Raw genomic sequence first — 23,535 nt, forward strand, 5'->3', positions numbered from 1 at the left:
TCATTTTACACCATGTGCTGTTTGCTGTAAAAGGCCCAGTGTACTCAGCACTCGTGCGTTACTTCTGCTCGGACTCCATTTGTTTTTATTTTTTTCAAATGTATTTCAGAATCTCTAGAACCATTTCTCTCAAACATTTTATCATAGAGGAACGGTAGATGGGGGACTGTGGCCCCCGAGAGTCAGTGGTACGGTAGATGGGGGACTGTGGCCCCGAGAGTCAGTGGTACGGTAGATGGGGGACAGTGGCCCCGAGAGTCAGTGGTACGGTAGATGGGGGACTGTGGCCCCGAGAGTCAGTGGTACGGTAGATGGGGGACTGTGGCCCCGAGAGTCAGTGGTACGGTAGATGGGGGACAGTGGCCCCGAGAGTCAGTGGTACGGTAGATGGGGGACAGTGGTCCCCGAGAGTCAGTGGTACGGTAGATGGGGGACAGTGGCCCCATAGATGGGGGACAGTGGCCCCGAGAGTCAGTGGTACGGTAGATGGGGGACAGTGGCCCAGAGAGTCAGTGGTAGAGTAGATGGGGGACAGTGGCCCCGAGAGTCAGTGGTAGAGTAGATGGGGGACAGTGGCCCCGAGAGTCAGTGGTACGGTAGATGGGGGACTGTGGCCCCGAGAGTCAGTGGTACGGTAGATGGGGGGACAGTGGCCCCGAGAGTCAGTGGTACGGTAGATGGGGGACAGTGGCCCCCGAGAGTCAGTGGTACGGTAGATGGGGGACAGTGGCCCCGAGAGTCAGTGGTACGGTAGATGGGGGACAGTGGCCCCCGCGAGTCAGTGGTACGGTAGATGGGGGACAGTGGCCCCGAGAGTCAGTGGTACGGTAGATGGGGGACAGTGGCCCCGAGAGTCAGTGGTACGGTAGATGGGGGCAGCTTCCACTACAGTCAGTGGTAGGGTGGGTGACTGGCAGTAGCCACTAGTCAGTGGTACAGTTGGTGTGAGACAATAGCCACTAGAGTCAGTGGTAGGGTAGTTAGGAAGCAGTAATCACTAGAGTCAGTGGTAGGGTGGGTGAGAGGTAATGGTTATTACCAGAGTCAGTGGTAGGGCAGTACTCACTAGAGTCAGTGGAAAAGTAGCTAGGAGCAGTGCTTCGTAGAGTCAGTGGTTGGGCCGGTTGATGGCAGTAGTTGCTAGAGTCAGTTGTAGAGAAGGTGAAGGCACTGCTCATTATAGCCAATGGTAGAGCAGAAGGGAGGCAGTATTCTGTAGAGACAATGGTAGAGCAGGAGGGGGGGCTGTATTCTGTAGAGTCAGTGGTAGAGCAGGAGGGGAGGGACAGTATTCTGTAGAGTCTGTGGTAGAGCAGGAGGGGAGGGACAGTATTCTGTAAAGTTAGTGGTAGAGCAGGAGGGGGGGGCAGTATTCTGTAGAGTCAGTGGTAGAGCAGGAGGGGGGGCAGTATTCTGTAGAGTCAGTGGTAGAGCAGGAGGGGGGGCAGTATTCCGTAGAGTTAGTGGTAGAGCAGGAGGGGGGCAGTATTCTGTAGAGTCAGTGGTAGAGCAGGAGGGGGGCAGTATTCCGTAGAGTTAGTTGTAGAGCAGGAGGGGGGGCAGTATTCTGTAGAGTTAGTGGTAGAGCAGGGGGGGGGCAGTATTCTGTAGAGTTAGTGGCAGAGCAGAAGGGGGGGGGCAGTATTCTGTAAAGTTAGTGGTAGAGCAGGAGGGGAGGGACAGTATTCTGTAGAGTCAGTGGTAGAGCAGGAGGGGGGCAGTATTCCGTAGAGTTAGTTGTAGAGCAGGGGGGGGCAGTATTCTGTAGAGTTAGTGGTAGAGCAGGGGGGGGCAGTATTCTGTAGAGTTAGTGGCAGAGCAGAAGGGGGGGGGCAGTATTCTGTAGAGTTAGTGGTAGAGCAGGAGGGGGGGGCAGTATTCTGTAGAGTTAGTGGTAGAGCAGGAGGGGGGGGCAGTATTCTGTAGAGTTAGTGGTAGAGCAGGAGGGGGGGCAGTATTCTGTAGAGTTAGTGGTAGAGCAGGAGGGGGGGCAGTATTCCGTAGAGTTAGTGGTAGAGCAGGAGGGGGGGCAGTATTCTGTAGAGTTAGTGGTAGAGCAGGGGGGGGGGCAGTATTCTGTAGAGTTAGTGGCAGAGCAGAAGGGGGGGGGCAGTATTCTGTAGTAGAGCAAGAGTGGGCAGTATTCTGTAGAGTCAAAAGGTAGAGCAGGAGGGGGGGGGGGGGCATTATTCTGTAGAGACATTCATAGGGCAGGAGGGAGGTGGTAGTCCACAGAGTCAGTGGTAGGGAATACTCACTAGAGTCAGATAAGGTGGGGAAATGTACCATTTAAAAAAAAAAAAAAAAAGTAATTTTATACTGGTATATTCTGGCATACATCTCAGGGGTACTGGCATACATCTCAGGGGTACTGGCATACATCTCAGGGGTACTGGCATACATCTCAGGGGTACTGGTATATTCTGGTACACATCTCAGGGGGTACCTACTGGTATACAGCTGCCAGTCACCATACAGGGTTGATCACTCACCAGGCTCGGTGTTGGAGGAGAGGACAGCCGGTAGCACGGTGATCAGAGCCGGGATCAGGACGAGGAGTGCAGGCGGCATGCCTGGCCGGAGTTCGGAGGATCCGGTGCGGGGAATCCGGGGTGGTGCGGGGGGGGGAGGAGGAGGTTGGGGGTGAAGCTCCGGTAGCAATGACGGGATTATCCGACCTCTTCCTGCTCGCCGAGCTCCTCCTTTACTGGAGGCCAGCCAGGGACTTCCCGTCTCTTCTCCTCCTGCAGATGACTCATCTCCTCTCCTCTCCTCTCTCTGCACACATCTGATAAGGAATTGTATCCTCCACACTTCTCCTCTATCACCCAAATGTCAATAGAAACATTCTGGATTTATATGTTTTATTCCATAAAGAGGAATTCATAAATAATAACAAACACCAGATCTGTTGTGTACATCTCATTACTCAGTCTATACAAATGTGCAAACAAAAAAAGTGTTTCCTAACATTCAACACAATGACAATGTTTCTTATTTGCAACCAGATTGTGTGCATGACAAATATGAAACATTGTATCAAAAATGAGAAAACATTTGTGTTCCCTTCAATACAATAATCTGCAGGATCCTGTGCTGGGCACTCTCCATGATCTGGGTATAATTGCCCAGTTTTAGGATTTATTGCAATTAAATTAATTATTGCACTTTTTTTTTTTTTAATATGCATGTATCAAGTATTTTTTAAATGTGAAATCTGCCTTTAGGCTTTTGGGACACGGTTGCCTAAAACTCATTTTTTAGGCATACAAGCACTTTCTATAATGCAGCCCACTGTTTTCACTGGCCCGGATTCAGAAAGGACTGAATGTGCGCCGTCGTATCTATGCGCGAATTCAGGAACTGAGATACGCCTGAATTTTGCAAGATACGACCGACGCAAGTCTCTTACGCCGTCGTATTTTGGGTGCATATTTACGCTGGCCGCTAGGGGCGCTTCCGTAGATTTACGGGTCGAATATGCAAATGACCTAGATCCGCCGATTCACGAACGTACTTGCAACCGTCGCATTCAGCTACGCCGTTTACGCAAGGCTTACGTCCGGCGTATAGTTACCCCTGCTATATGAGGCGCAGGTAATGCAAAGTATGGACGTCGGAACAAGCGTATATTTTTACGTCGTTTACGTAAGCCGTACGTGAATGGGGCTGAGCGTAGGTTACGTTCACGTCACAGGCATTAAGCCGGCGTATGTTATGGAGTAAATTTGACGTGATTGTGAGCATGCGCGCACATGTGCTGTTCATTCGGTGCTTCATTTACATGGGGTCACGCTTCATTATAATACAACACGCCCACCTTCCACCTACTTTGAATTAGGCGGGCTTACGCCGGGCCGATTTACGTTACGCCGGCGCAACGTTGTCGGCGAGTGCTTTGTGAATACAGTACGAGCCTCTCCAAGTTACGTCGGTGTAGCGCATATGAGATGCGCTACGCCAAACTAAAGATGCGCCGATATCTCTGAATCCCGGCCACTGTGTCTGTACACACAGGAGTGCAAACATGCAGTGCATATAGATCTGAAGAACTAAAAATACACAAATCCGCATTGCCGGTGTTCTCTCGATTTGTGCCCTCCGTTGAAAAATGGCCGCGCATGCGCAGAAGGGCATTCCAGCGGATTTCCTGTTCAGATGGCGTGACGTCACCATAGCGCATGCGCACATCGTAGGAGGCTTTTTTCGATGGGAGATACCATTTGACGGGCACAATTGAATGCTATGCAAACAGCGGAGGGACACCGTATCTCTGATATTATGCCTCGTTTTGTTTATGTTACAGGGCAGGTTTGGTGTGTTAAATGGCGATTTTTGCCTGTGTCTGAAAGGGGTTGTAAAGGTTTGAAAATTATTTTAAAAAACAAACAATCATGTCATACTTACCTCCACTGTGCAGTTCGTTTTGCACAGAGTGGCCCCTATCATCCTCTTCTGGGGTCCCACGGCAGCTCTTGCGACTCCTCCCCGCAAGAGCTAATCCCCTCTGGGAAGCTCTCTCCAGAGGGGGTTAGCTTGCGGGCGCACTCCCCTGCCATACAATCTGCATCCATAGCTGCCAATTGTATGACTCAGGCCCCGCCCCCCGTCGGCCACGTCATTGGATGTGATGGACAGTGGCGGGAGCCATTGGCTGCGCTGCTATCAATCATCCAATGAAGAGCCGACAAGAGCTGAGGGAAAGCAATGGGGGATCGTGCCCACGGAGATTCAAGGCTCAGGTAAGTATAACGGTCAGAGGGTGGGGGGGGCGCTGACCGCAAAGGTGTTTTTTCACCTTAATGCATAGGATGCATTAAGGTGAAAAAAACACAAAGCTTTACAACCACTTTAAGCCTTGTGCACACAATCAGATTTTCCGACGGGAATTGTGTGATGACAGGCTGTTGTCGGAAAATCCGACCATTTGTATGCCATACAATGTACATAAGGCAGGGTTACTATCAAGGTAGAGTTTAACCACTTCAGCCCTGGAAGACATTGGCCCGGATTCAGAGAGCAATTGCGCCTGCGTAACCATAGTTACGCAGCGCAATTGCTGACTTGCGCCGGCGTTACGAATGCTCCTGATTCAGGAACATCGTAACGCCGACTGCAGCCTAAAAGGCTCTTATGCCACGCATATTTTAGGCTGCATTCTTGCGATGGCCGCTAGGGGGCGCTCCCATTGTGCTCAGTGTATAGTATGCAAATTGCATACTAACACCGATTCACAATGTTGCGCGAGCCCTCGGTACGCAAGTTACGTTGTTTCCGTACGGCGTGTTTAGCGTAAGGCTGCCCCTTCTAATAGTAGGGGCAGCCAATGCTAAAGGATACCTGTCGTTCACGCGTCGCCAAATTTGAATTTCACGTCGTTTGCGTAAGTGATTCGTGAATGGCGCTGGACGCCATTCACGTTCACTTGAGAGCAAATGACGTCCTTGCGACGTCATTTGCCGCAATGCACGTCGGGAACGTTTCCAGACGGAGAATGCGCTCTATGCTCGGCGCAGGAGCGCGCCTAATTTAAATGATTCCCGCCCCCTACGGGATCATTTACATTAGGCGCCCTTACGCAGGGCAATTTTAAAGAGCGCACACGCAATTTACGGAGCTACTGCTCCGTGAATCGCGTGCAGCGCAGATAATTTGCGGGGGGCGCAGGGCAAAAACGCTGCCCTGTGCCTCCGTAAAAAAAGGGGCAAATTTCTTTGAATCCGGGCCATTATCTTTAGTAAAAATAATCCAAATAAGTGCATATTATTTGGTCTTTGTGAAAGTTATAGAGTCCACAAGCTATGGTGCCAATCATAGAAAATTGATGACACCTGATGTACTGATGGCCTCTCATTTCTTGAGACACTAACAAGCCAGGAAAGTACAAATACCCCCCAAATGACCCCTTTTTAGAAAGTAGATGATCCAAGGTGTTTAGTAAGAGACATGATGAGTTTTATGAAGTTGTAATTTTTTCCCACAAAATTGTCATAAACTGCATACTATACTGTACATCAGGGGTGCCCAACCTTTTGAAGAGCAAGGGCCACTTAAGCGATTAGATGGCAGCCCACTCGACTCTATAGAGCCCACTTTTTTTTGCGGATTGTATTGGAGGTAGGCGTTTCTATTCCACTCAGACGTGAATGGAGGGCCCAATTGGGTCAGAGTGACCATGTGAAAGGGGGTAAAGGCTGCTTTCACACTGATGCACTGTTGTTTACCCGCATAACGGGTGCAGCACAATTCACCTGTGCCTTTCCTGCAGGTTAGCTGCAATTTGCCATAGACGTCTATTATATCCGGTAGGTGTGGTGCACTTTCAGAAAGCACACCAAACTCGCAGCTAACAGAAGTCTACGGCTCAGTGCAGGTAACCCGCAGGTAAACTGCTCTGCACCTGCGGATCAGTTTGAAAGAAGCCCAGTAACCACTGCAGAACAGATATGCCCATGTATACACTGTGATTTTAGTAATAAACTTACCTTTAGCCCTGGTTCACACTGGGCTGCGGGAGTGAAGCAGTGCGAGTTCAGCTGAACTCGTACGGCTTCACTCCCGCCGGCAGTCCCGAGTTCGGCCGCGATTTAAGAGACATCTGTGCAGGTTTCTGCACAGATGTCTATGTAAATTGCGGCCCGAAATTGCAAAAAGTAGTACAGGAACTACTTTTTGAAATCGGTGCAGTGCCGCAGATGCGGCGTTGCACCGATTAGGACGGAGTCATTGCCGACAATTGCCAGCAAATGCCGCCGATTTGAGATGCGATTTCACATGTGAAATCGCATCTCAAATCGAAGCAAATCGTACCCAGTGTGAACCTGGGCTAAATAACAGTATTCTATTCTATTCCGTCCCAGAGCAGGAGGTCACGGGCCACATCAGAGGGCTCCGCGGGCCACATGTAGCAACTAGTTGGGCATTCCTGCTGTACATGGACATATTTTTCAGTAGGCTGTATTAAAAATCCTTTTTTTATTGGTCTTATGAAATATTCTAATTTTCTGAAATACTGAATTTGGGGTTGTGAAGGACTTTTTACCTATATGCTTCAGGTTAATCCTCCCTGCTTGTTTAAGGCTGTTAATGGTATTTACCCTTCTGCAGCCAGTCCTGTTTCAAATGTTAATTGCTCTAGTGTGTAGTGTGGAAAAGCCCTGTGTTTACTGGTTACTGTGATTAGATAAGTGGCTCATGTTAATTATGCTGATTGCTTCATTGTGGTAATTATCTCTCTATATGCGGGGTCGAGCTGTGTAGTTAATGTATTCAGTACAACTAGTAATTAGCGTCACTGATCTCATTGTCTAAAGAAATGTGTCTGATCAGGTTAAACATAGCGGAGCCGAACCGGCTAGATACTGATTAGTTCAAAGAAATATCCTTATTTCAAAGGATCTGTATTGAAGACCCCCCACTGTGTAAGGGGGGGCGGAGATTGTCACTGTAACAGTTGTAACCACATATAAGCTCTGTGTTATACCATTAAAAGTCTGTCTGGTTCCAGCAGTAAGCTTGTCTCATGTGGGGATGATTCTGTGATGTTCCGTTATGGGAAGAAGGGACTGTTTGACGGGGATATCATACCAATACCGTCACAGGGGTTTTCACTAGATGTAAGCCATAATCATCAAAATTAAAATAAAAAAAAGGCTTTAACCACTTCAGCCCCATACCATATTGCTGGTCAATGACCGGGCCCCTTTTTGCGATTTGGCACTGCGTCGCTTTCACTGACAATTGCGCGGTCGTGCGACGTGGCTCCCCAAACAAAATTGGCGTCCTTTTTTTCCCACAAATAGAGCTTTCTTTTGGTGGTATTTGATCACCTCTGCGGTTTTTATTTTTTGCGCTATAAAAAAAATAGAGCGACAATTTTGAAAAAAAATAATATTTTTTAATTTTTGATGTAATAAATATCCCCAAAAAATATATAAAACATTTTTTTTTCTCAGTTTAGGCCGATACGTATTCTTCTACATATTTTTCGTAAAAAAAACCGCAATAAGCGTTTATTGATTGGTTTGCGCAAAAGTTATAGCGTCTGCAAAATAGGGGATAGTTTTATGGCATTTTTATTAATATTTTTTTTTACTAGTAATGGCGGCGATCAGCGATTTTTATCGGTACTGCGACATTATGGAGGACACTTCGGACACTTTTGACACATTTTTGGGACCATTGGCATTTTTATAGCGATCAGTGCTATAAAAATGCATTGATTACTATAAAATGGCACTGGCAGTGAAGGGGTTAACACTGGGGGTCGAGGAAGGGGTTAATTATGTTCCCTGGGTGTGTTCTAACTGAAGGGGGGGTGGGACTGACTAGGGGAAATGACAAATCGCTGTTCATACATTGTATGAACAGACGATCCGTCATTTCTTCCCCTGACAGGACCGGGAGCTGTATGTTTTACACACACAGCTCCCGGTTCTCGTTCTGTAACAAACGATCGCGGTTGCCCGGCAGTTATCCCGCCCGCCAGGCACCTATTGGCTGAAATGCGAGATGTTGCATAGCTACGTGATCTCGTGCAGCCGAGCCGACCTGCCACCGTATAACTGCGGCGGCTGGTCGGCTAGTGGTTAAATATATCACTCTGTGTGTAACGCACTTAGATACAATATACAAGTTTCACTTTTTGAATTACTGAAATAAATGAACTTTTTGATGATATTCTAATTTTATGAGAAGCATTTGTAGTTTAGCTGTGAACTGCTGACTTAGTAAATAATAAAAAAAATTCTGGTCCTGTGGTTTTCTCTCGTGTTATAACACAGGAAGCGGGGAGCGGCCCCAAGGTGAATCTCATTGTATTTACAAACAATGTCTACATTATTCTTTATCTGGAAACTCCCCCAGCTACTGAATGTTTTCTGGACTGCGGCCTGCACCCAGGGCCGGATTAACATAGGGACTATTGGAGCTGCAACTCCTGGCCCCTTGCCTTAAGATACGATAAAAAAATTCACAAAAAAAAAAAGATCGACTTCGAGGGTCGTGGTTCGGGGACCAGGGGTCACAGAGACCCCAAATTTGCCTTGGCCGAGCTGCGCTGATGTCACTCCCATGCATGCTCATGCGCATCCTCTCTCTCACCCCCTTTCTTTCTCTCTCATCCTCCCTCTCTCTATTTAATTTAATTTGTTATAACAAAAAAAAAATTGGCCTTTTTTTTTTTTTTTAATAAACAGCCCCTCCAAAATCCTCGGCACCAGGCCCATAATGTAGGGTGACCAGACATCCCCAGTTTCAGGGGACAGTCCCCTGATTGAGAACACTGTCCCCGGACCAAGTCTGTCCCTGGTTTTGTCCCCAGATTGGATTTAATAGGGGGCAGGGGCAATTTCAAAGACAGTCAGTGCAGAATTAAAATAAAAAAAATTGAATTACACCCCCCCCCCCGCTCCGCCGCGTCTACTAGCATAGGGGGGTTGTATTTTTCCCATTATCTTTCTGATGATCGTGTGCTGGTCGGAGCGGAGGGAATATTTCTTCAGTTTCGGGCGAATGCCCATTCAGCTTCGCTCGCATGTTCCTCTGCCTTGGCTCAAATCCTGGCCAGCCACCTGCCTATCTCCTTGCCTTCCCTGGCAGAGTGATCTTCCTGCGCTCCCCATCCAGTAGTACCCGGGGCCCGGAGTGTAAGACTTGAGAGGCTATGAGGTGGGCGGCGACGGGCAGAGAGTCGCTGATTGCTGCCATTACTAGTAAAGAAAAAATATGTCCCCGGATTTCGATTTAGAAATCTGGTCACCTTACCATAATGTTCTTAATCCGGGCCCTGCCTGCACCATCAGAACAAGAGGCAATCTTTTCACAAAACAAAATAAAAAATGAAATAATAATTTGGGCACAACAGAAAATATTCTTGCAGTGGGCCATCCCACAGACAGCAACGGTTAAATGTTGGTTAAAGCATACCTCCCAACTGTCCCTGATTTTGAGGGACTGTCCCTGATTTGGAGCAATGTCCCGCTGTCCCTCGTTCCTCCTCATTTGTTCCTCATTTTGGTCTGATCTATATAGATGTATATAAAATGCACTTTTTATCTATCAAAAAGTGTTTCCCAGAGCTAAACCTTTCATCTGATTTCTAAATTGCTGCATTTGTAAATTCCAAAAGCCAATATAAAGGAATAGTAGTGGTAAAAAAAAGCACTTGTGGGTTTAACCAATCGTATGTTTTTGTACAATTCTCCTTTAAGGGGGCGTGGCAAGGGGTGTGTTCTATGCCTGCATACTTTTGGTGATAGGCGTCCCTCATTCCCATCTCAGAAAGTTGGGAGGTATGGTTAAAGATTATGGAAACCCAACACTTCATAATCCTGATATGTGTCTGCTGTACCTTGTATGAGAAAGTATCCTGTTCTCTTTGTATCGCTTCCTTTGTGTGAAATCCCTGGTGTTCCTGCCAGTCTCTATGCTGTCCTATTAAAAACTGACTACGCCAAGCAGAAGAACAGACTGTGGTCAGTTCTCTAGCTGTGTTGGGAACTCAGTATGCTCTCCTCCAATGATCAGGCTTCTGCTGACATGAGCCCTCTGCACAGCCATTCACTGGGAAGATGAGTGTGCTGCTGTTTCGCTCACTCATCCATGTCTTTATGGACCTTGCTTTGTGCACTGGTGCGCAGTCATGTTGGAACAGAAAGGGGCCGTCCCCAAACTGTTCCCACAAAGTGTTCAAAATGTCTTGGTATGCTGACACTTTAAAGCCTCGTACACACGATCGGATTTCCCTCTGACTTTTCCGTGGATTTTGGTCCGAAGGGGCGTTGGCCATAAACTTGTTCTGCGTACACACAGCAGAACTTTTTCAGCCAACATTTACCAAATCATGTGGTTTTTCAGCTCTTTACCGCCACCCTTTGGGCAACTTCTGCTATTGTTGTCTGATCTTTAGCATTGGTTCTGAGTATGCGTGTTTGTACTTTGGACTTTAGTCCGATGGACTTGTGTACACACGATCGGACATTTGTTGTCGCAAATTTTTCATGCACAGCGAACATTTGTCCGTTGAAAAACCGAAAACAATTGTCCGATGGAGCATACACGCGGTCGGATTGTCCGATACAACACGTCCATCATACAGTTGTTGTCAAAAAGTCTGATCGTGTGTACGGGCCTTAAAGGTTCCCTTCACTGGAACTAAGGGGCCAAGCCCAACCCCTGAAAAATAACCCCACACCATAATCTTCCCTCCACCAAATGATTTGGACCAGTGCACAAAGCAGGGTCCGTAAAGACACGGATGAGCGATTTTGGGGGCGGGGAGGAACTTGAATGACCTGCACAGAGTCCTGACCTCAACCCGATAGAACACTTTTGGGATGAATTAGAGTGGAGACTGTGAGCCAGGCCTTCTCATCCAATATCAGTGCCTGACCTCACAAATGTGCTTCTGGAAGAATGGTCAAACATTCCCATAGACACACTCCTAAACATTGTGGACAGTCTTCCCAGAAGGGTTGAAGCTGTTATAGCTGCAAAGGGGGGGGCCAACTCCATATTGAACCCTACAGACCAACACTGGGGTGGCATTAAAGGATATGTGTGTGTAAAGGCAGGCGTCCCAAAATTGTTGGTAATATTGTGTATATTGTGCATTCACATCAGTCCCTGCCCTTAAGAAGCTTACAATCTAAGGTCCCTATCTCATATGCCCAGGGCCGCCATCAGGAATTATGGGGCCCCTGGCACAGCTTCAGGCTTCGGGGGGAAAAATATATATAAAAAAAGGGGGGTAGTCATCCGGGGCCCTGGGGACCTCTGGGTCCTTTAATAAAAATATATATATATATATTTATATACACACATTTTATTTTATTTTATAAAAAGAAATTACAAAAAACGGGGGTTGCCATCCGGAACCCTTGGACCCTTTAATAAAAAAAAGTGTAGTATTGCTGTGTGCATAGCGTGCTGCAGTAGAGTGTGGGTGTGGCCAGGACCGGTGCAAGGATTTTTGCCAACTCAGGCAAAGGTGCATTTTGCCGCCCCCCGGCGCGCACACACACACCCCAACACTATACAGAGAGATACCACATAATACAGTATATCTAGATATATAGAGAACAATGCTAGTACTATCTGTCTACTCTTGTGCCCACACTGCCCAGTGAAACTGACCTGCTCTCTCTGGGGGTCCTGGACAGCGTGGCGCTCTCTCTCCCTGGTGGTGGTGCGGGTACAGTGTGACGCTCTCTTTCTGGTGGTGCGGTGCATTGTGGCTCTCTCTCTCTAATGGTGCGGTGCAGCATGGCTCTCTCTCTCTGGTGGTGCGGTACAGCGTGGCTCTCTCTCTGGTGGTGCGGTACAGCATGGTTCTCTCTCTGGTGGTGCAGTACAGCTTGGCTCTCTCTCTGGTGGTGCGGGTACAGTGTGGCGCTCTGGTGATGCGTGTACAGCGTGGCTCTCATGGCTCTCTCTGGTGGTGCGGGTACAGCATGTCTCTCATGGCTCTCTGGTGGTGCGGGTACAGCGTGGCTCTCATGGCTCTTTCTGGTGGTGCAGGTACAGCGTGGCTCTCATGGCGCTTTCTGGTGGTGCGGGTACAGCGTGGCTCTCATGGCGCTTTCTGGTGGTGCGGGTACAGCGCGGCGCTCTGGTAGTGCGGGTACAGCATGGCGCTCTGGTGGTGCGGGTACAGCATGGCGCTCTGGTGGTGCGGGTACAGCATGGCGCTCTGGTGGTGCGGGTACAGTGTGGCGCTCTGGTGGTGCGGGTACAGTGTGGTGTTCTGGTAGTGCGGGTACAGCATGGCGCTCTGGTGGTGCGGGTACAGCATGGCGCTCTGGTGGTGCGGGTACAGCATGGCGCTCTGGTGCGGGTACAGTGTGGCGCTCTGGTGGTGCGGGTACAATGTGGCGCTGTGGTGGTGCAGGTACAGCATGGCACTCTGGCGGTGCGGGTACAGTGTGGCGCTCTGGTGGTGCGGGTACAGCATGGCGCTCTGGTGGTGCGGGTACAGTGTGGCGCTCTGGTGGTGCGGGTACAGTGTGGCGCTCTGGTGGTGCAGGTACAGCATGGCGCTCTGGTGGTGCGGGTACAGCATGGCGCTCAGGTGGTGCGGGTACAGCATGGCGCTCTGGTGGTGCGGGTACAGCGTGGCGCTCTGGTGGTGCGGGTACAGCATGGCGCTCTGGTGGTGCGGGTACAGTGTGGCGCTCTGGTGGTGCGGGTACAGCATGGCGCTCTGGTGGTGCGGGTACAGCATGGCGCTCTGGTGGTGCGGGTACAGCATGGCACTCTGGTGGTGCGGGTACAGTGTGGCGCTCTGGTGGTGTGGGTACAGTGTGGCGCTCTGGTGGTGCGGGTACAGCATGGTGCTCTGGTGGTGCGGGTACAGTGTGGCTCTCTGGTGGTGCGGGTATAGGGTTGCCACCTTTTCTTCAAGCCAAACCCAAACACTTTAGCGGCACAGGGCACCTTTTTTCCCGTAGTATACACAATCGGATAATAAAAGACCTGGGGCACTTTCGGGTGCCTCAAGGACAGTGGTATTGCAGTGCGCTGCGGCAAACAGTGGGTGTGGCCAAACTGCTCTTGCTGACATCATGGCTCCCTCTCAGTGATGCCAAACCTGCCCCCAGACAGCGGCCCGCATCTCCCGAATGACAACAGATTTTTGTGTGACTACCTCAGTTACTTGGGGAGCCACAGCCCAGTCTAAATAATGTGTCCGGGTTTCAGGCAGACTGAAACCCGGACACAAGATCCCAAACCCGAACTGTCCGGGTGAATCCTGGACAGGTGGCAACCCTAGTACAGGTACGTGCTGTGCTATTGTTCAGCCGTGGGTCACGGGCGCGCGCCCGCGACCCGGTCCGAAGCTCCGCGACCGGGACCCGCGGAAACCCGATCGCCGCTGGAGTCCCGCGATCGGTCCCCGGAGCTGAAGAACGGGGACAGCTGTGTGTAAACACAGCTTCCCCTTTCTTCACTGTGGCTCCGTCATCGATCGTGTGATCCCTTTTATAGGGGGACACAATCGATGACGTCACCCCTACAGCCACACCCCCCTACAGTTGTGAACACACTTCAGGTCACACATTACCCCTACAGCGCCCCCTGTGGTTAACTCCCAAACTGCAATTGTCATTTTCACAATAAACAATGCATTTTAAATGCATTTTTTGCTGTGAAAACGACAATGGTCCCAAAAATGTGTCAAAATTGTCCGAAGCGTCCACCATGATGTCGCAGTCACGAAAAAAATCGCTGATCGCCGGCATTAGTAGTAAAAAACATTTTTTTTTTTGAAAAATGCAATAAAACTATCCCCTATTTTGTAAACGCTATAAATTTTGCGCAAACCAACCGATAAACGCTTATTGCGATTTTTTTTTACCAAAAATATGTAGAAGAATACGTATCGGCCTAAACTGAGGAAAACATTTTTTTTTAATATATTTTTGGGGGATATTTATCATAGCAAAAAGTAAAAAATATTGCATTTTTTTTCAAAATTGTCGCTCTATTTTTGTTTATAGCGCAAAAAATAAAAACCGCAGAGGTGATCAAATACCACCAAAAGAAAGCTCTATTTGTGGGAAAAAAGGACGCCAATTTTGTTTGGGAGCCACGTCGCACGACCGCGCAATTGTCAGTTAAATCGACGCAGTGCCGAATCGCAAAAAGGGGCAAGGTCCTTTAGCTGCATTTTGGTCCGGGTCTTAAGTGGTTAAGGCCTTGTTCACATGTTGTACTGACAGTGGAAGTTTAGCCTATTCCCAACTAAGCTTAACCACTTCAATACCAGGCACTTTCACCCCCTTTTTGCTGATTGGCACTGTTGTTGGCACTGATTGGCAGTTTTAGGGGCACTGACAGGCGTTTATAGAGGGGGACAGGCTGGCTATGGGCACTGATTGGCAGCTGATGAACACTGATTGGCAGCTGATGAACACTGATTGGCAGCTGATGGGCACCTTTTCATGGGGGCTGTGCTGATAATCAATGTGCGGATTATCAGCACAGAACCCCTCTACCCGCCTCCCCCCCCCCAACAGGGAGAGCGGCAGATCAGCTCTCCCTGTCAGCGTAAACAAAGGAAAGCCGCTAACTGGCACTTTCTGGTTGACGCGATGATCATCAGCTGTGATTGGTCACAGCTGACACATGTGGTAAGAAGCCTCTGTCAGAGGCTCCATACCACGATGGGAGCGACACACAGCGGGCTAGGGTGAGCACATTTTCAAAGTACCATTCAGGGACACACCTTCCCTTTCCAGAAATCAGCTTGTGATTGGACACAAGAGGCAGGTATTCTGATTTCTCCAATCACAAGCAGGGGGCGGGATTGTGATCCTCCAGGTATTCCCGGCCAAGACAAGTACTGTCAGTTGATAGATTACGCAATACAATTACATGTTATAATTACCCGGAGAAGTCCTACACCATTGGAGCAGGTTTAGCTCAGGGCTAGGGTGCCTGCCCTGCAAGCATTACACTCTGGGTTCAACGCCCAGGAAGGTCTGCATTGTCACGTGGCCAGGGCTCCTCAGCGTGGGCGCATTTATACACTCTTTTGCTTTTTAACTTTTTACACAAAATCACACTAGTTGCCACAAAATTAACAAACATTTCACTTTTTTTTTTGCACCAAAACTATTCTGACCGCCACATTGCGCCCGACAACATAGCTAGCGCACACACACACTTTTCACACATCTTTGGGACCATTCACATTTACAAAGACATTCCTGCTGCTATACAACTGCACTGATTACTCTGGAAATCTCACTGCCAAGGAAGGGCTTAACACTCACTAGGGGCTTAAATCACTTCCCTACTCAGTGATTTTAACTGTAGGGGGAGGGGACTCACAAGGGGAGGAGGAGAACCATGTCTCTTCCTCTGTACTGGCAACACACATCGCTCTCCTCTAGGGTTGCCACCTTTTCTACAAGCCAAACCCAAACACTTTAGCGGCACAGGGCACCTTTTTTCCCGTAGTATACACAATCGGATAATAAAAGACCTGGGGCACTTTCGGGTGCCTCAAGGACAGTGGTATTGCAGCGCGCTGCGGCAAACAGTGGGTGTGGCCAAACTGCTCTTGCTGACATCATGGCTCCCCCTCAGTGATGCCAAACCTGCCCCCAGACAGCGGCCCGCATCTCCTGAATGGCAACAGATTTTTGTGTGACTACCTCAGTTACTTGGGGAGCCACAGCCCAGTCTAAATAATGTATTTTTTGCTGTGAAAACGACAATGGTCCCAAAAATGTGTCAAAATTGTCCGAAGCGTCCACCATGATGTCGCAGTCACGAACAAAATCGCTGATCGCGTGCATTAGTAGTAAAAAAAAATTTTATTTAGAAAAATGCAATACAACTATCCCCTATTTTGTAAACGCTATAAATTTTGCGCAAACCAACCGATAAACGCTTATTGCGATTTTTTTACCAAAAATATGTAGAAGAATACGTATCGGCCTAAACTGAGGAAAACATTTTTTTTTTAGATATTTTTGGGGGATATTTATCATAGCAAAAAGTAAAAAATATTGCATTTTTTTTCAAAATTGTCGCTCTATTTTTGTTTATAGCGCAAAAAATAAAAACCGCAGAGGTGATCAAATACCACCAAAAGAAAGCTCTATTTGTGGGAAAAAAGGACGCCAATTTTGTTTGGGAGCCACGTCGCACGACCGCGCAATTGTCAGTTAAATCGACGCAGTGCCGAATCGCAAAAAGGGGCAAGGTCCTTTAGCTGCATTTTGGTCCGGGTCTTAAGTGGTTAAGGCCTTGTTCACATGTTGTACTGACAGTGGAAGTTTAGCCTATTCCCAACTAAGCTTAACCACTTCAATGCCAGGCACTTTCACCCCCTTTTTGCTGATTGGCACTGTTGTTGGCACTGATTGGCAGTTTTAGGGGCACTGACAGGCGTTTATAGAGGGGGACAGGCTGGCTATGGGCACTGATTGGCAGCTGATGAACACTGATTGGCAGCTGATGAACACTGATTGGCAGCTGATGAACACTGATTGGCAGCTGATGGGCACCTTTTCATGGGGGCTGTGCTGATAATCAATGTGCGGATTATCAGCACAGACCCCCCCCCCCCAACAGGGAGAGCGGCAGATCACCTCTGCCGGGTTAGCCCCCCCATATAAAAAAAATTGACTTTTTTTTATGCAGTTTGTTAGATCTTTGTTAGATCAGGTTAGATCAATCATTGTTTGCGTTAGATCACACACAGAAGAAGCAATAATAACAGTTATTTGCTGGGGGGGCTAACCCGTCATCAGCCCCCCCTTATCAAATTTTCTGGCCAAAAATCATTCAGGCTAATAGATATTCGTTAGATCCGGTAAGATCAAGTGTTTTTAACGTTAGATCTCATATAATTAGGGACTTATTAAGTGATTAATGAGGGGGGCTGGCCCCCCCTTATCATTTTTTTTTACCAAAAATCATTCAGGCTAATAGATATTCGTTAGATCCGGTAAGATCAAGTGGTTTTAACGTTAGATCTCACATCGTTTCCGAGATATTCCACATAAAAAAATCGATTTTAGGTGGTACATATGCATGGACATATGGACGGGTTGGCCCCCCCTTATCAAATTTTCTGGCCGAAAATTATTCAGGCTAATAGATATTCGTTAGATCCGGTAAGATCAAGTGGTTTTAACGTTAGATCTCACATCATTTCAGAGATATTCCACATACAAATACAGATATTGGGTGTATACAAGGACTAATGAGGGGGGGCTGGCCCCCCCTTATCATCTTTTTTGACCAAAAATCATTCAGGCTAATAGATATTCGTTAGATCCGGTAAGATCAAGTGGTTTTAACGTTAGATCTCATATAATTAGGGACTTATTAAGTGATTAATGAGGGGGGGCTGGCCCCCCTTATCATTTTTTTTGGCCAAAAATCATTCAGGCTAATAGATATTCGTTAGATCCGGTAAGATCAAGTGGTTTTAACGTTGGATCTCACATCGTTTCCGAGATATTCCACATAAAAAAAATCGATTTTAGGTGGTACATATGCATGGACATATGGACGGGTTGGCCCCCCCTTATCAAATTTTCTGGCCGAAAATCATTTAGGCTAATAGATATTCGTTAGATCCGGTAAGATCAAGTGGTTTTAACGTTAGATCTCACATCATTTCAGAGATATTCCACATACAAATACAGATATTGGGTGTATACAAGGACTAATGAGGGGGGGCTGGCCCCCCCCTTATCAATATTTTTGGCCAAAAATCATTCAGGCTAATAGATATTCGTTAGATCCGGTAAGATCAAGTGGTTTTAACGTTAGATCTCATATAATTAGAGACTTATTAAGTGATTAATGAGGGGGGGCTGGCCCCCCCTTATCAATTTTTTGGACCAAAAATCATTCAGGCTAATAGATATTCGTTAGATCCGGTAAGATCAAGTGGTTTTAACGTTAGATCTCACATCGTTTCCGAGATATTCCACATAAAAAAATAGATTTTAGGTGGTACATATGCATGGATATATGGACGGGTTGGCCCCCCCTTATCAAATTTTCTGGCCGAAAATTATTCAGGCTAATAGATATTCGTTAGATCCGGTAAGATCAAGTGGTTTTAACGTTAGATCTCATATAATTAGGGACTTATTAAGTGATTAATGAGGGGGGGCTGGCCCCCCCTTATCATTTTTTTTGACCAAAAATCATTCAGGCTAATAGATATTCGTTAGATCCGGTAAGATCAAGTGGTTTTAACGTTAGATCTCACATCATTTCAGAGATATTCCACATAAAAAAAAATAGATTTTAGGTGGTACATATGGACGGGCTGGCCCCCCCTTATCAAATTTTCTGGCCAAAAATCATTCAGGCTAATAGATATTCGGCTAGAATAAGGCTTACCTATAGGTAGTGGAAATATCTCCTAAACGTGCGCCGTCAAGGAGTTATTTCACTTGTAGTCCGCCGCAAATGTTAACGGTGCATGCGTGGGGAAGAAACTAAACTTAAGCCTAGTACACAAGCACGGTTTTCTCAGCAAGAACCAGCAAGAAAACTGCTGGTAGAGCTTTTTTGCCGAGTACACCGAGCGTGTGTACGAGGCTTTGAGGTTTCTCGTCAAGAAAACTGCCCAGAATCTAGACGAGAAAAATAGAGAACCTGCTCTCTCGTCGTGAGATTCTCTGCAGTGTTTTCCTGCCCAGAAACCCGAGCGTGTGTATACTTACCTCTCCATGGAAACCCGCGCATGCTCGAAATGACTTTGACGCATGCGTGTTAGCTTCCAAGGCATAGGCAGGGTGAAGCAAGATGGTGGCGACGGCATCGAATGTGACGAGCGCATACTCGTCGTAGTCGATGACGTCACCGCGTTCGTGCCATTCAAAAGAACGGCGGTTCTTTTGAATGATGTCTGTACACTCGGCCGGCAAGAGATTCTTGCCAGGAATCTCTTTAGGAAAAACAATGTTTTCCATGTGTACAGGACTTAAGTGCCGTTTCTTCCCTAGCCTGTGCTGTGAATTGCAGCTCTCGTGCGCATGCGTGGGAGTGACATCATGCAGCTCCGGCGAATCACAGCGCCAGAGTCCGCAGCCCGGAAGTAAGAGGAGACAGAAGATGGACGCTTCCTGCAGTGGGGACATCGCTGGATTCTTTTGCAAGTAAGTGTCACATAGTGGGCTGATATGCTTTACATTTGCAGGCTGTTCATGTAGCAAAAGAGGAAGTAAAACCCATCAGGGTTTACTTCCTCTTTAAGTGACCCTTCTCTACAGAGACTTATATGACAGGCACCTCAAGCACCTGCCATTGCAGAAGTTATAAGAGCTGGAGATATGGAGCATTATGACTCAGAACTCCCCCTATGATGGCTATCTACTGGACACGCTGACCTTCGATCCCTCCGTGGCTGGGAAAGCCAATACTTTTGACACTGGCAGTGGTCTGTCCTCGCCCACCAGGGGCCAGTAAGACTTCTCTCATCATAGGGACCAATACTGATCTTCTCAGAAGGCTGTTGACACCTCTTTGTCTGGAGCCGAGCACTTCAACTACAAGTGTGCACCCCATGCTGAGACAAGCCTACCAGCGCCTGGTACAAGAACAGAAGGCCCCAGCTAAAGGAGTGGGAAAGATCTGGCGCTTGGACCGGTGTGAGAAAGTGTTACAGCCTGGTAAAGTGGCCTGTTTACTAACATATGTCAAGCTAAATTGGAAACAACCAGGCCCTTTCATTGTCCTTGAAGTGGACAGACAGAGAGAAAACATGGGAGTGGAGATAATTCCGAGGTGGTTTCAACCAAAGGGTTGCAAAGAAGTCTCTCCAGTGAAAATGCCGGCTCAGATGTTGCTGGGACAAGTGAATTCGGACACCCCAGCCCTGCTGTCTGATTTGGTGGGGGGAGCAAAGGATGGGATCTCTGTGGAAGAGTTCTATCCAAAGAATACTCCTCTTTTGCCTAAATGGAAAGAAAGGGCCAAGGCTCAGCTCCTGAGATGGCAGGCTGCATTCTCTAAGAGTGAATTTGATGTGGGATGTGCAAAAAGTGCCCAATACTGGATCCATCTCTTCAAGAGCAATTCGCTGTTCAGAGAAAGAGTTTGATGTATTCCTTTAGGGGACTTGGAGGATCTGCGTGAACAACTGGCAGAGTTGAAGAGGGCAGGTATCGTCCGAGAGTCCCAGAGTCCATACGCTTCCCCAATAGTGGTGGTGCGGAGGAAGAATGGGTCACTGAGGCTGTGTATTGACTACCGGACGCTAAACTAAAGGCTCATTCATGACCAATATACCACCCCAAGGATAGAAGATGCCTTGCAGAGCCTGTCAGGAGCGATATGGTTCAGCATGCTGGATTTAAAGAGTCGGTATTACCAAACTCCCATGCACCCTGAGGAGACCATTTTCATTACCCCGGAGGGGATCTTTAAATTCTACCGTATGCATCAAGGCCTGTTTGGTGCCCCAGCCACCTTCCAAAGGCTAATGGAGAAGACTGTGGGTGACATGAAACTGATCGAGGTGTTGGTGTACTTAGACGACATCATCGTTTTCGGCAAGACCCTGGAAGAGCACGAAGAGCATCTGGAGAAGGTCCTGAAGAGGGGGTTGAAGCTGTCTCTGGAAAAGTCCCAGTTTTATCTTCACCCCAACATATGTGGAATATCTTGGAAATTATATGAGATCTAACGTTAAAACCACTTGATCTTGCCGGATCTAACGAATATCTATTAGCCTGAATAATTTTTGGCCAAAAATTTTGATAAGAGGGGGCCAGCCCATCCATATGTACACCCAATATCTGTATTTGTATGTGGAATATCTCGGAAACTATGTGAGATCTAACGTTAAAACCACTTGATCTTACTGGATCTAACGAATATCTATTAGCCTGAATGATTTTTGGTCAAAAAAAATGATAAGGGGGGGCCAGCCCCCCCTCATTAATCACTTAATAAGTCCCTAATTATATGAGATCTAATGTTAAAACCACTTGATCTTACCGGATCTAACGAATATCTATTAGCCTGAATAATTTTCGGCCAGAAAATTTGATAAGGGGGGGCCAACCCGTCAATATATCCATGCATATGTACCGCCTAAAATCTATTTTTTTATGTGGAATATCTCGGAAACGATGAGAGATCTAACGTTAAAACCACTTGATCTTACCGGATCTAACGAATATCTATTAGCCTGAATGATTTTCGGTCCAAAAAATTGATAAGGGGGGGCCAGCCCCCCCTCATTAATCACTTAATAAGTCTCTAATTATGTGAGATCTAACGTTAAAACCACTTGATCTTACCGGATCTAACGAATATCTATTAGCCTGAATGATTTTTGGCCAAAAATATTGATAAGGGGGGGCCAGCCCCCCCTCATTAGTCCTTGTATACACCCAATATCTGTATTTGTATGTGGAATATCTCTGAAATGATGTGAGATCTAACGTTAAAACCACTTGATCTTACCGGATCTAACGAATATCTATTAGCCTAAATGATTTTCGGCCAGAAAATTTGATAAGGGGGGGCCAACCCGTCCAAATGTCCATGCATATGTACCACCTAAAATCGTTTTTTTTATGTGGAATATCTCGGAAACGATGTGAGATCTAACGTTAAAACCACTTGATCTTACCGGATCTAACGAATATCTATTAGCCTGAATGATTTTTGGTCAAAAAAAATGATAAGGGGGGGCCAGCCCCCCCTCATTAATCACTTAATAAGTCCCTAATTATATGAGATCTAACGTTAAAAACACTTAATCTTACCGGATCTAACGAATATCTATTAGCCTGAATGATTTTTGGCCAGAAAATTTGATAAGGGGGGGCTGATGACGGGTTAGCCCCCCCAGCAAATAACTGTTAATATTGCTTCTTCTGTGTGTGATCTAACGCAAACAATGATTGATCTAACCTGATTTAACAAAGATCTAACAAACTGCATAAAAAAAAGTCAATTTTTTTTATATGGGGGGGCTAACCCGGCAGAGGTCGGCAGATCAGCTCTCCCTGTCAGCGTAAACAAAGGAAAGCCGCTAACTGGCACTTTCTGGTTGACGCGATGATCATCAGCTGTGATTGGTCACAGCTGACACATGTGGTAAGAAGCCTCTGTCAGAGGCTCCATACCACGATGGGAGTGACACACAGCGGGCTAGGGTGAGCACATTTTCAAAGTACCATTCAGGGACACACCTTCCCTTTCCAAAAATCAGCTTGTGATTGGACACAAGAGGCAGGATTTCTGATTTCTCCAATCACAAGCAGGGGGCGGGGATTGTGATCCTCCAGGTATTCCCGGCCAGGACAAGTACTGTCAGTTGATAGATTACGCAATACAATTACATCTTATAATTACCCGGAGAAGTCCTACACCATTGGAGCAGGTTTAGCTCAGGGCTAGGGTGCCTGCCCTGCAAGCATTACACTCTGGGTTCAACGCCCAGGAAGGTCTGCATTGTCACGTGGCCAGGGCTCCTCAGCGTGGGCGCATTTATACACTCTTTTGCTTTTTAACTTTTTACACAAAATCACACTAGTTGCCCCCAAATTAACAAACATTTCACTTTTTTGCACCAAAACTATTCTCACCGCCACATTGCGCCCGACAACATAGCTAGCGCACACACACACTTTTCACACATCTTTGGGACCATTCACATTTACAAAGACATTCCTGCTGCTATACAACTGCACTGATTACTCTGGAAATCTCACTGCCAAGGAAGGGCTTAACACTCACTAGGGGCTTAAATCACTTCCCTACTCAGTGATTTTAACTGTAGGGGGAGGGGACTCACAAGGGGAGGAGGAGAACCATGTCTCTTCCTCTGTACTGGCAACACACATCGCTCTCCTCTAGGGTTGCCACCTTTTCTACAAGCCAAACCCAAACACTTTAGCGGCACAGGGCACCTTTTTTCCCGTAGTATACACAATCGGATAATAAAAGACCTGGGGCACTTTCGGGTGCCTCAAGGACAGTGGTATTGCAGCGCGCTGCGGCAAACAGTGGGTGTGGCCAAACTGCTCTTGCTGACATCAT

General features: G+C 47.3%; 1 protein-coding gene across 3 annotated transcripts in view; it reads right to left on the reverse strand.

Annotated features, from left to right (window-relative positions):
- Window positions 1–2,730, reverse strand: part of IFNGR2 (interferon gamma receptor 2) — a 43,814-nt gene extending 41,084 nt beyond the window's left edge. The window contains exon 1 of one of the 3 annotated variants that reach the window (XM_040338897.1): window positions 2,493–2,730. In XM_040338897.1, the coding sequence (XP_040194831.1) occupies window positions 2,493–2,571 (79 nt within the window). In that variant the 5' untranslated portion in view covers window positions 2,572–2,730. Of the gene's footprint in view, window positions 1–2,450 lie in introns of all 3 variants that reach the window. The other 2 variants (XM_040338899.1, XM_040338898.1) reach the window with 2 other exon arrangements.
- Between the last annotated feature and the right edge of the window lie 20,805 nt (window positions 2,731–23,535).

The sequence above is a fragment of the Rana temporaria genome, chromosome 2 (genome assembly GCF_905171775.1).
Source record: "Rana temporaria chromosome 2, aRanTem1.1, whole genome shotgun sequence".
NCBI classification, from domain to species: domain Eukaryota; kingdom Metazoa; phylum Chordata; class Amphibia; order Anura; family Ranidae; genus Rana; species Rana temporaria.